Raw genomic sequence first — 13,959 nt, forward strand, 5'->3', positions numbered from 1 at the left:
AACCCAGTGCACTTATCAAAACGAGAAAGGGTTCGCCCGGTGTTCTTGGTTTGGTCTGATTGGCAGCATATTGCGCCACAGCACCTTGTAAACCATTACACAGTGCTTTTGAAGGAATACGTCTCATACCGCAAACCTTGCAGGACAAAAACTGTGCTTCTTGATAATAAGGGTTTGATAAAGTGCTATATTATACACATAATGAATGTTTATGAGTGCAATGGTGCAAATATGTTCATGAGTTGAAAGATGGAATGTTCTATTCAACGAGGCGGAGCCGAGTTGAATGGAACATTCCAGCTTTCAACGAATGAACATATTCGCACCATTGCACGAATGAAAAACATTCATTATTTGTTTTATATAACATCCAAGTAGATCTTTGTCATTTTGATTGAAAGATACAACTTTCAAAACAAACAAAGGCCTCCAATTTTTAATTGTAGAAGACGAATGCTAGTAATTTTACTAATATGCCTTGCTGCGTTACCGAAGACAATGCGCACGCAGTGATGTTTTTACTCAGCTTTTTCGTTCCATCCGAAAAGTACCATTGCACGCTGGCAGCGTGCAATGGTACTTTTCGGATGGAACGAAAAAGCACGGTGAGTGACTCAGCGTGCAATGGTACTTTTATTTGCTATCACGTGACGGACAATCCTCCAATCAAATGGCAAGGATCTGCTTGGGTGTTATATAAAAGAGCATATTATTATTAGTATTTTTATTACTTCTTGTGTCTTTTGATATATTCAGGCGGTCCTCCTCTAGGGATCAACCCAGCAGACAGAACATCTCAGGACCTTCTCTCCAAGAGCAAAGACGGACAAACTACAAGAGGGCAGAGGGCCTTGTCCTTCGAGGGGAGCTTTCATGAATGTGAGATCAGTAGTACTCTCCTTCGCAGCCCCTCAGAAGATGGATCTACCCTCATGTCAATGGGGGAACCCATCGACGTAACATATGCTGACCGTACCATTATTGAAAATAGGGAGAATCCGCCAGTGAGGGACTTTCCTGGGATTGTTCAAGATAGTTACGAAGATGGCATTGTCATCCATCTGGTGTCAGACAGTACTTTAGATAACGCCTCTGGCACTGTTGACGATAAAGTTGAAACAGTTTACCAGAGTATAAGTGAAAGCAAACATTTTACGGAGGAAAGAACAGATATGGTTGAAGAAGACGTTAGACCAGAAGGGTCGTCGAATCCGTTCGATCTTCAAGAGACGGACAAGAAAGGAGAGGAGGAAGATGAAGATATCTTCAAAACCAAAGACACGTCGGACGAACCTCATGGTACGCTCAGAGACAATGGCGAGACGACGACTCCAGAGGGCGTTGTAGAAGAAACCAAACCAACTACTACCCCTGAGGATGATACAAAGGAAGAGGAGTATCACCGTAACCATGGCAACAGCCTCGGCGCGATGAGTGGTTGGTCTTCAGTGTTTCAGAATCCAGTGTCGCCAGAAACACCAAGTCGAGTGGATTCTCGTCTGGAGGAAAGTGTTCCACATAGTAAGTTTCATTGGTACTTTTGAAAGCAACTCTTTTCAAATTTTGAAAGAGTGGTAAAATTTACAGATTACATTCCACAAAATAGTCATCGTCAGGAGACTGAAAAGGTAAGAGAAGAGTGGGTTTATTTATATGGGTTCAGTGGATCCAGTGCAAGTCGATCAATGCTCTGATCGGTTGTGTGGTTGGCAGGCTCAGGGCTCATTGTTAGGGTTGCTAGTCCGCGGTAGTAGAGTAAAGCAAGACAGTTCTCTAAGAACAAACTCTACCTGGCAAGTAGATACACACATCGTGTTACCGCAAGCCAAATATATACATTGATACCTCACCATGCAATGCCTCAAATCCAATATATTATATATAATGTTCAGATGCAGTGAGCTACAACACCATCTTGCAACAGTATACACTACAAGGTCCACAACCAGCTACCTTCTTACAAGACCCTTCATCATCATCAGGAGATCTGCCGGCTAAGACGGAGCAACCTACGATCGAGGGAGTAAGAAATATCTTTCATAAGACCTTAAATATGTCTTGCTAGTCTAGACTTTGGAACTCCTTGGGTTTTAGGGTTATTGGTCCAGTGCCTAAAATAACTAGACTCTGGCCATTGGTCAATTGTGTATTTAAGGAGCCTTTTTTGTCCTTTTGCCCTTTTGTGCCTTTGTCATTGTTATTGTCTGGATCGCCTTTAGATAGTGATTATTTTTCGCTTTTTGGTTATCTGCAGGCTTGTTCTCTGTGTAGTCTTATTTTTTATTGCCTATTCTTTGTATGTACTGTTTGCCTGGAAATAAATAAATAAATAAATAAATTCAAAGTTATCAATGAAGGATGAAGCAATAATGGTCAAATGTCTTCTTGCTTTATGGACACAAGTGCAAAGACTGGGATTCAATCACACACTCTGCTGATCAGGAATGCCAGAGTTTGAAATTACATGTACATTTTTCCCAATGGAAAATATCACCAGAAAACCAGTTTCTAAGAAATTACACATTTAATACATATAATGAACATGGATGACCAATAGGACTGTTAAAGTCACCTGGAAATATAATTTTTATTTTTACAAACTTAACAGTTTATGTTAAGTAACAATAAAACAACTTGTTTAGTATATGTTTAAAAAAATAGATAAAGTTGTTTGGGGGCTTGGCTCCACCTACCCCTTTTGTGACGTCAATCGAGGCAGACTTTGCCTTGATGCGTATAGTAAACACATGTGCAAAGTACATGCAAGTCCAAGTCGTGAGTTTCTAGGTTTTGAAAAAAATAATTTCTTGCATTTTTTCTGACAATGCCGACCAAGTGTATTGCTGCTGGATGCAGCAAAACAACTAAAGATGGGTTCAGTCTGCATGGCTGGTCAGACTCACAAGAGCAATAGTACCTAGTGGTACGGTCCGACGTCTTTTTCAGCGCTGTGCAACATTTTCTCTTCAAATATCGCGCCACGATTGACGTCATGAACAGCGCCCTCTCGGGTCGGGGCCTATACTCTTTAATTTGTAAATAAGCCAAGAACTAATTTTTTAGAACCTTAGTTAACTGTTTATTCACATTCCACTCATCAAAACACATATATTGGCGACAAAAGTTTTATTTTGACAAAATACCACTTCCAGGTGACTAAATATTGGGTAAATTTCTCTGAAATCTTGGGGCTTTTGGTAAATGTTTGCTGAGGTAGTAACAGCCTGTGCTTTCTCAGCTTTCTATTTGTTTGATTTTTCCTGATTACGCGAATGCATACATCGGGTTTCCTTTCAGTCCTAATCCCTCCCCGCTTAAAGGGTTCGGGTACTATTTGTTCGAACCAAAACACAAACGTTAAATTTACACAGTTTAAAGATGCAAGTATTGACAGTAGAAAGCTTCCCTTAAAATATTACTTTTTAGGTGCTGTAGTTTTTGAGAAATGAGAAATTCACAGAAATTATTAATTTAGCTCGACAACGGAGGTCTGGGACGCTCCTGAAAACATTGCTCTGTGATTTTCATATATTTTGGGGTCAAAAACTTGCTGAAACTTTTACAGGTAAATTGTATAACCATGTGAGTAGAATCCTCCATGGTATTACATGCATCTTCATTCACAGTGAGTAGGGATTCATGTCATGGCCCAAAACTTGATCTACAAAAGGTATCAAAACCCTTTAAAGGGAAGGTACACGTTTGGTAACTGTCAAAGACCAGTCTTCTCACTTGGTGTATCCCAACATAAGCATAAAATAACAAGCCTGTGAAAATTTGAGCTAAATTGGTCATTGAAGTTGCGAGAAAATGACGAGAGAAAAAAACACCCTTGTTGGGCGAATTTGTGTGCTTTCAGATAGGAATAAAAGACTTCTGGCTAGAAGTCTTTTATTATTTTAGTGAGAAGTTACCTCTTTCTCAAAATCTATGCTACTTTAGGGGGAGCCGTTTCTCACAATGATCAACAGCTCCCCATTACTAGTTACCAAGTAAGGTTTTAAGTTAATATTTGTTTTGAGTAATTACCAAGCCGTGTACCTTCCCTTTAACTGAATGCATACTTCTGGTCTCCCTCAGTCCTAATCCTTAATCCTAATCCCTCCTCCCTTAATCCTAATCCCTTCTGAGCTTCTTGCAATCTAATCCTCCTTATAATCCCTAGGCTCAAGGCTCTCGTATATCTCAATCGTCTGATCTTGATGACATCGCGTCGGACTTTGAGGTAATTCCTTTAAGTACCTCACCAACATCACAATATGCGGATGCTGTAAGTCTCCCTTCATCCTAGAGCAAAGTCATGGAATCTGCTTCTTTTTTTTATGATAATAATTATAAATAATGCTTATAAAGCACATCCATGAATGGACGCCAATGCGCTGTGCAAACTAAAATAGCACCGAACAGAAATAAGGCGGGAAAAATAAAAGAGCACAAAAAGATTTCTTAAAAAATAAACCACAGGAATGGACAAGCCAATAAATAAAACCACCCGCCACAAAAATTTAAAAGTTATGAAAAGTGCCCCAAAATATATACATTTGTTTAATCATTAAAGGGAACGCACACCCAGGCCAAGAATTACACGCTGCCCCTGGTTTCTGCCTTGGTGCCCTTTCAAAGTAAAAAGATTCTCAAAATACTTGTATACTATCGAAGCTGCTGTACTTTGATTGCCATTAATTTTAAGAATAATTACCAAACATAAACCTTCCCTTAATATTTGCGAGTTGATTTGAATAATGTCCGGTACAACTACTTGTTTAGTCACAACTTTTTGAAAACAATGCTTGGTAGATATTTCCTTTCTATCTTTTAGAAACCATGACTTTGCTCTTTAGCTTTGTTCATTTTGCGTTGCATTCCTTTGCACGGGTTTTGGTTTCAGTGGGTTTTTATTTATTGTTTTGCTTATACTCTTGTGCCAAACCTGATGCCCACTTTTTAGCATTATTTTTGCCATACTTTGTTTTCGTTAACCAGAAGTTTTATTTTCATCTCCTTATTTTGTTTCATTGAGCAGCATTTATATTCACTCACTTTTTTTTTATATTTTTTTTTTTTCTCAGAATTCCTTTATTGGACTCCAAATTTGAGCTAGAAAACAATTTCATACATCTGTTGAGAAAAAAAATGCTCAGCACAGACAAATGCTGATAAGCAAACTAAATTGCTAAGCACAACTTCTGCTTAATCGCCTTTTGGAATTGGGCTCTGGATGCAGATTGCGTGCTTCTGCTTAGCGCGAAATTCTGTTATAATCACTGTGTGAGCTGTGTAAGCAAAGAATACCATAAAGTACACTCGCACACAACACACGGCAAGCAACAATTTCTTGCTTACCTATAAGAGATATGCTAAGCATTATAGTGTATGATTTGTTTTATGGCAAGCAGGGCATTGACATTGGCCCTGCTCGGAATCATGACAATGTTTTTGAATCCCTATAAATAGCCTTTATATGCCCTTTATGATGGCTCTGATGGTGCCCAAATCTAAATGAATGGCTTGGAAACGCAACATGTTGTTACTTCTTCAAAATACAAACTTTCTGGTGTAAAAACCAAAAACTAAAACAAACTTGTTGATGATGACTGTTTTGTGTTAGTATTGATCATATTTTGGCTACCCCTATAAACAGCGAACGCAGTCTCTTCTTGCCATGGTTACGGAGATCGGTCGAGAGAAAGGTCTCGATCGTCAGAACTACCAATGTAAAGGATGCTCAAGACCTGTGGGAATCAGTGAGTAATCAACGGACATTTTACTTTCAGTTCAATGAGTTTGTGGAAGCTCAGAACTTACTTAAATTCATAAAGCCTGTAAGCATATAAAACTTGCTAAGCACTGAAAAATCTTGCTTAACAGAAACAAGGGACCAGCTTCAATTCAGTAAAGTTTACATTTGTGCAAATGGTGCCCACTCGGTTTGTAAAGTTATGCCCTGTAAAAAAAATTCAAAGAGCTGCTTAAAAGCGGAAAAGTTGCTGAACAATTGTTTGGAGCAAGTTACTTTGTGGCTATTTGAAACTGTGACCAGGCCTTACACAGAGGCAACAGAGGGCCGTCTGGAATCCCCAAAAAGGTTGGGACTCTTTCTATGGACTACAAAGTAAATTTTGTTGTAGTTTATGGCAAAGCTAGATTGTAACTATGATTGAATAAGGGAATAAAAGGCTGTTTAAAGCCGGCAGGGTAGCGCACGGCAACGACCAAATGCCCTTTTGTTAAAAAACGCTTAAAAAAATACAATTACATACACTTTGACAGTTGAAAATTCGCGGTTTGAAATATATTTTTTCAAAAACTTTGTGAAGAGTCTGTTGCGCATGGGTTGTGTGTACGCGCGCGCGCTTTGAAATAGATTACGCGCGCGCTTGGAAGTAGATTACGCGCTGTTACCAATAGCTATGAATTGCGTTCCGCGTGATAATCTTGCGCGCCTGACACGCGGAAGCCAGCCGGTTATAATCACTGGTCATTATCAACCGTTTAAACACCCCCCACGCGACACGCTCTCCACCAATAGGAGTAGAGAAACTGTCGGGGGGTATTTATGAATAACTGTTAATCAAGTGATTTATGTGACTGTGATCTGTTTATAGTTTATGGCAAAGCTAGAGTGTGTAACTACGATGGGTGCTATTATTGCTATGAATGTCATCAAGACGATGAAGCCATCATTCCAGCTCGGATCCTCTACAACTGGGACTTCAGGAAACACAAAGGTACAACCAAAAATACAATAAATATACAAAAACAGAACTACCAGGGCCCAATTTCATGGCTCTGCTTACCACCGAATTCTACGCTTACGGTCCTGATTCCCCGCTTACATGTGCGTGCAAGCGCTGAATTTCTGCGCTAGCCTTGTAAGCGTAGAATGCCTAGTAATGTGGAGTACGCACGCGCAGAAGCCAAAATTCGCCCCTAACCTGTGAAATACGCTTGCTGTTAGCACAGAATTCCCTGCTTCTGTAAGCGCTGATTCTGTGCTTACGGTAAGCAAAAAATTCACAAGAACATACGTTAGAATGAATGATATTCCCAAAGCAGGGTTCAATTCGTGCAAAGCAAATTTTCTTGAGTCGATTGGAAACAATAGTGAGTACCAATTACTGCATCACCAAAGTTCACTTCATGTTCACATTCCCAGGAAGTTTGAACTGGGCTTAACTCCAGACCCATCAAGAAAGATGAACAAGGAAAATAAAGGTGGAAGCTATGTCCTATAGTGTAAAAGAGGGGTGTTTTGTAGGATTTTATCAAACCTGACCACACTTTTTTTCGCGTGTCGTGGCCGAGTAGTTAAGAGCACCGAACTCAAGCTCTGTGTTTCTCTGTTCTGCAGGGTGTGGGTTTGAGTCCTGGTTGTTGCACTTGTGTTCTTAATGTACTTTTTGTAGGACAAAAAACACAATGTCCACAGATTTACATTAAACTCACACAGTTTGAAGATAATGATAGTAGAAAGCTTCCCTGAAAATATTACTTGCTGAGGTGCTGTGTTTTTTGAGAAATGAGTCAAACAATGTCATGAAAAGAATTTTTGTCTCGGTGATCATGAGACCAAAATTATTTTAGCATTTAAAAAAACATATTTTCATGACATTGTTTTACTCATTGCTCAAAAACTATAGTATTTTAGCAAGTAATATTTTGAGGGAAGCCTCATACCATCATTATCTTCAAATCGTGTAAGTTTAATGTAAATCTGTGGACATTGTGTTTTGTGTTTACAAAAAGAGCCCCAAATCCTGCAAGGCACTCCACCATTATTGCTGCATCCTTCGGATAGGATGTAAAGCTGTTGGTACTGTGTGTTGTGGAATACACTTTGACAGAACCCAGAGAACTAATGGTTCACAGCACCTTGTAAACCTTTACATGGTGCTACGTTAGGGAATTGGCCTCAAGACTTCAAAAAGGTTGCTCCACAATACCTTGCTGGTATATACTGAGTGTTGAAGCACCCTGAGCGTCACTGAGTGACGGATATGAGCGCTATATAAAATGACACCATTATTGTTATTAGTAGTATTATTATTGGAATGGTCAATGGAAATCCAGATCCATAATGGCTTAAGATAATGAGTGTGATAGTTACATTATAGAGGTTAATAATTGGTTTTATCCTCTTCACCGATTTACATGTTCATGTGTATCTAAAGCACTGTATACTCGGACCTAGTTCTTGAGTCCTGTGAACAAGTTATTATGCGTATTACTAAGGTGGGATTTGAACCCACAAAGAGATTAATATATATTTGGTTTGCGGTACATGGTGTATCTACTTACCAGGTAGAGTTTGTTCTTAGAGAACTGTCTACTATATTCTACTACCGCTGAGTAGATGTTCGGGGGTTCGGGAGACTTCTCAATTCTGAAAAGAACTGTCCTAATACCCGGGCGGATGGTATAGAAAATAGGCTGGGACTACTACTTTAGCTTAAAGGATAGTGATTAACTGTACAACCGCGGAGTCGGTTCTTAAATTGGTCTTAACGTTCCGACTAGCTTGCTCTAGTCATCGTCAACTCTACCTGGCAAGTAATACACACATGGTGTTACCGCAAACCAAATATATATTGATACCTCACCATGCAATGCCACAAGATTTGCTCTGACTTGCTCATCTTATTTTCTTGATAGTTGCCGTCCACACCAAGTCATTTCTACAGCAGATCGAAGCGATGCCTCTGATAGACGTCAACGAATGCAATCCGTCGTTGTACAAGGCATCGTCTGAGCTCAACAACATCATGGTGAGGAGGTTGTCATTGCCAAGGGAAACATTTGATATAATATGTAAGACTTGTAAAACCAAAAAACGCAATGAAAGAAAGTAAATAGACACAACAAGATAAGTCTTGAGAAGAGATTTGGGTATAAATCGGTCTAATTTTTCATGTTTCAAAATGAAAATTTTTTGGGTTTTTTAAAGCGCTCGGGTACCTTGTGTGCTTTATAAGACTGTACTAATTTTACTGTTATTGTTCCCTCGCTTGCCTTAAAGGCAGTGGACACTATTAGTAAGCACTCAAAGTAATTTTTAGCATAAAACCTGAATAGGTAACGAGTAAAGGAGACCTGTTGATAGTATCAAAACATTGTGAGAAACGGCTCCCTCTGAAATAATGTAGTTTTTGAGAAAGTGGTAATTTCTCACTCAATAATAAAAGACTTCAAGCCTGAAGTCTTTTATTTGGCATCTGTAATACATGTAATACATGAAGCACACCAGTGTGTGCAACGAGGGTGTTTTTTCTTTCCTTATTCTCTTGCAACTTCGATGACCAATTGAGTCGAAGATTTTCACAGGTTTGTTATTTTATGCATATGTTGGGATACACAAAGTGAGAAGACTGGTCTTTGGTAATTACCAATAGTGTCCAGTGTCTTTAAAACATGTTAGTATGTCATTCGTTGTTCTAGACGTAGAGGTTTCGTACATGTATGTTGGAGGTTCACTTTTGGAAAGGGAATATTAGTACTGCTCCCATTTTACTTGAAAGCAGGCCAACCCAGAATAGACTGGACAGGGGCCTTAAAACCGACATGATGATGATGACAATGCCGAAGGTGTACAATGCCTTTAACTCTTTTGACTTACTCATCTTATTTTTGTTTTCAGACGGTACGGTCGCAGCTGAAGTACCTCAAGGCATACTTGTTTACATGTAAGAAGTCTGTGGCTGAAGAACTACGCAAGAAGATCTGGCCTAGAGAGTACATGTTAGACCATGTCCATCTATACACGGTGCAGGTAATAGATTGGGGGTGTTTGTTATATCATAGGGTGCTAAGGAGATGCAGACCAGGGTTTTAGTCGCAAAGGGAATGGGTGCATGTTAGACCATGTCCATCTATACACGGTGCAGGTAATAGATTGGGGGTGTTTGTTACATCATAGGGTGCTAAGGAGATGCAGACCAGGGTTTTAGTCGAAAGGGAATGGGTGCATGTTAGACCAAGTCCATCTATACACGGTGCAGGTAATAGATTGGGGGTGTTTATTATATCATAGGGTGCTAAGGAGATGCAGACCAGGGTTTTAGTCGCAAAGGGAATGGGTGCATGTTAGACCAAGTCCATCTATACACGGTGCAGGTGGTGCGTACAAGGATAGGATGTGGGTGGGGTCCACAGGGGTGATTGTTTAGGGTGCTAAGGAGATGCAGACCAGGGTTTGAGTTGTAGATAGAAGGGGTACATGTTAGATCATGTCCATCTACACATGGTTCAGGTAATAGATTGGGGGCGTACAAGGATAGGGTGTGGGTGGGATACACAGGGGGGTGTTTGTTACTTATTGGGGTTTTCTGGTGATTATTACAAAAGGCCTTTCCTTTGTCTTTTTAAGGCCCCTAATTGTTTGCATAAAAACTTACTTGTTATCGAGTAATGGAGAGCTGTTGATAGTACAAAACATTGTGAGAAATGACTCCCTCTGAAGTCACATAGTTTTTGAGAAAGAGGTAATTTCTCACTCAAATATTAACAAACTCAGGCCTGAACCCTTTTATTATGCATCTGAAAGCACATAAAGTTGTGCAACAAGGGTGTTTTCGAATTCAAGCATCTGAAAGCACGCAACTTGTTCGACATGGGTGTCTTTTCTTCCATTATTATCTTGCAACGTCGACGACCAATTGTGTTTTTAAGTTTTCACAGGTTTCACAGTTATTTTATGCGTATATGGGATACACCAAGTGAGATTACTGGTTTTTGACAATTACCAAAGGTGTCCAGGGGTGGATTTCACAAAGGTAGTCCTAACTTAGGACTAGTCTTAGGCAATACTAAGAGATAGGACTGGTCCTAAGTTAGGACCAGTAACTCATCCTAACTTAGGACTGGTCCTATCTCTTAGCATTGCCTAGGACTAGTCCTAAGTTAGGACTACCTTTGTGAAATCCACCCCAGTGCCTTTAAAAAAGAAGTCATGGTCTCAGGTTTAATTCTTAGTAATGACTTGTTTTCTAATGTTTGGTTTGGACAGGACTTCTTACAAGTGCAATCTGGAGTCTTGCTTCACTTCTTGAGGAAGGTGATCGTGTTTGCCGCGAAACACGTCCAACAGTGTGGACTCTGCAGCCAAAAGGGCTTCATTTGCCTCATATGTGAAAGCCCCAAGATCATTTATCCGTTTGATACCGATCTGACGATTAGGGTGAGTTCAACTGAGATAGTATGAGTAATAAGAATTGGTTCTTATATAGCTCTTTATACACCCGAAGGACGTCTCCAAGCGCTTCCAACATTTTTACCTCTGGTCACTGGGCCATATAATTCATTCCTTAAACCATCTCAACTCCCTGGGGATTATACAGCCTAGTGTTGCCAAATATGTAGTGCACTAAGCTAAATCAATCAAAAGAACCATCTCTGCCCTCACAGGTACCCATTTGACCTCTGGGTGGATAGAAGCAATTATAGTTAAGTGTCACGCTCAGGGACTCTTACTCCCTTCACAGTCCATAAGGGTGTAGGCATGGGTATCATCCACTAGGAGTCACCTACTCCTGGGGCTGAAACAGGGTAACCCCCTTCACAGTCCATAAGGATGTAGGCATGGGTATCATCCACTAGGAGCCACCTACTCCTAGGGCTGAAACAGGGTTACCCCCTTCACAGTCCCAAGGATGTAGGCATGGGTATCATCCACTAGGAGCCACCTACTCCTGGAGCTGAAACAGGGTAACCCCCTTCACAGTCCATAAGGATGTAGGCATGGGTATCATCCACTAGGAGCCACCTACTCCTGGGGCTGAAACAGGGTAACCCCCTTCACAGTCCATAAGGATGTAGGCATGGGTATCATCCACTAGGAGCCACCTACTCCTGGAGCTGAAACAGGGTAACCCCCTTCACAGTCCATAAGGGTGTAGGCATGGGTATACAAAGTGTCACGACCGGGATTCAAACCCACACCCTGCTTAACAGAAACACCAGAGCTTGAGTTCAGTGCTGTTATCCACTTGGCCACGAGACCCCACTAATGGCATGAGAGATTTTTCAATTTCGACAGACTTCTTTTTATAGTGAGGGTGGTTGGGTTAGCTTAGTGGTATCTTTCCCTGCCTTCCACCTCTAGGGCCCTGGTTCAAATCCCATTGGTGCACATATTTAGATTGGAGGGTGGGTTTTCCTGGTATATTAAATCCCTGGGGTTTTCCTCCCACATCTAAAACTGAAACTTCCTTTCTCGTATTCTCTCCATGGGGTTCTTAGCTAGTACATTGATTAAGTTTGCTTTCCTGAGAGTCCTTAGCTTCACAACCAAAATAAATGAAACGAAAGTTCTGATTAAGTCAACTTCGAGGAAAATTACATTTTCCACTAGATTTTCCACTAGGAGGTATTATTTAGAAATGGTCAGAATACAAAAAAAAATTTTTTTTTTTTATTTAAGTCTGAAAGCTTACTGATTATGAAGTTCATACGAGAACCATTTTTTATGTGAAATATTCCTCTCTAAAATGAAGTCATATTCAAGAAAACTGTATTTTAAACAAGTGCAACATCTCACTTTTGTTCTCATGCTGAAAATTTGCGGTTTTGTTTGGAGTGCGCCAAAAAACGTTGCAGTTTTTCTATTTCATGCGTATGGTTGATCACACAAATCATGGACACTGTGACTTAATTGTCAGCTCTACCAATCCTGTATCAAAACCAGAACAGGCAGATAAGAGGAATGTTTATCAATTAAAAAAAAAAGTTATTTGGTTCGCTTGGTTCGATGTATTGAAACATTCATTTTTGTGCATTTTTACAATTCAATTTTGGAGAGGGTCAAGGGGCCTTTTCATGGCATAACAGCCCAACTCGAAAAATGACACTGAGAAAAGGAAGTAAAGAGATGAGCTGTTTGCCATAAAAAGAGGCGATTTGGGGCATTTTATATTCACATCCATGCATAGTTTGCCTTTGAAATGGGAAAAGCGCCTTAACTTACCAAGAGATTATTTGGTGTAAAAAAAAATTTTTGAGTTGGGCTGTTTTGCCATGAGAGTGCCATGCTTTCTTGCCACCAAACCTTCTCTTTTTGTTGTGGTGTGTCATGGCTAGCAGTTAAGAGCACCGAATTCAAGCTATGATGTTCGATCAGCAGAGTGTGGGTTCGAATTCCGGTCGTGACACTTGCTACATAAAGCTTCTGATTGATGATACCCAAGCCGACATTTATATGGACTGCAAAGGGGGTAACCCTGTTTCAGCCCTAGGAGTAGGCGGCAACAGCCCCTGGAAGAACAACAAATTGTAGCCCACACCTTGAAGTGGCCTTCAGGCCTTTTGTGTCTGGCGAATTGCATAAAATAAAAAATAAATAAAATAAAAAATAGAGGTAGATACATGTAGATCCATAATTTCCTCCTTCTTCATATAATTTCAGTGCGAAACATGCAAGACTGTTTTCCACAAGGCCTGCAAAGTGGACACGGCTCCTTGCCCAAAGTGTGAACGCCGTCTGTTAAGACGTCGCCAGTTAGAATCCTCGCCGGAAGATCTCGACTTTGCATCTCCCTTCACGTAATCAACCTCATTTCCAACTATGGTAAGATGTTCTTATAAATGGTTTGGGGCTTAATGCCATTGGACACTTTCGGAACAGAAAAAAAAAAAAATTCACAGATTTACAAATAATTTACAGGGTTTACAGAAGGTAATGGTGAAAGACTTCTCTTGAAATATTATTCCATGAAATGCTTTACATTAAAACAATATCAATTCTCGACAGCGAAAATTACGGATTTATTTTAAACACATGTCATGACACGGCGAAACGTGCGGAAACCAAGGGTGGGTTTACCCGTTTTTTTCTCCCGACTCCGATGATCGATTGAGCCTAAATTTTCACAGGTTTGTTATTTTATATATAAGTTGTGATACACGAAGTGTGGGACTTGGACAATATTGTTTACCGAAAGTGTCCAATGGCTTTAAAGGCAGTGGACA

General features: G+C 40.1%; 1 protein-coding gene across 3 annotated transcripts in view; it reads left to right on the plus strand.

Moving 5' to 3' along the window:
- LOC117302516 overlaps nt 1-13,663 on the plus strand; it is a 28,080-nt gene extending 14,417 nt beyond the window's left edge. Inside the window, exons 9-17 of one of the 3 annotated variants that reach the window (XM_033786483.1) lie at nt 757-1,521; nt 1,893-2,023; nt 4,166-4,270; nt 5,642-5,744; nt 6,606-6,728; nt 8,653-8,765; nt 9,635-9,766; nt 11,003-11,173; nt 13,397-13,663. In XM_033786483.1, the coding sequence (XP_033642374.1) occupies nt 757-1,521; nt 1,893-2,023; nt 4,166-4,270; nt 5,642-5,744; nt 6,606-6,728; nt 8,653-8,765; nt 9,635-9,766; nt 11,003-11,173; nt 13,397-13,537 (1,784 nt within the window). In that variant the 3' untranslated portion in view covers nt 13,538-13,663. The remainder of the gene's footprint in view (nt 1-756; nt 1,522-1,892; nt 2,024-4,165; nt 4,271-5,641; nt 5,745-6,605; nt 6,729-8,652; nt 8,766-9,634; nt 9,767-11,002; nt 11,174-13,396) is intronic. The other 2 variants (XM_033786484.1, XM_033786485.1) reach the window with 2 other exon arrangements.
- The last annotated feature ends 296 nt before the right edge of the window (nt 13,664-13,959 follow it).

This window comes from Asterias rubens, chromosome 18, assembly GCF_902459465.1.
Source record: "Asterias rubens chromosome 18, eAstRub1.3, whole genome shotgun sequence".
Taxonomy (NCBI): Eukaryota; Metazoa; Echinodermata; class Asteroidea; order Forcipulatida; family Asteriidae; genus Asterias; species Asterias rubens.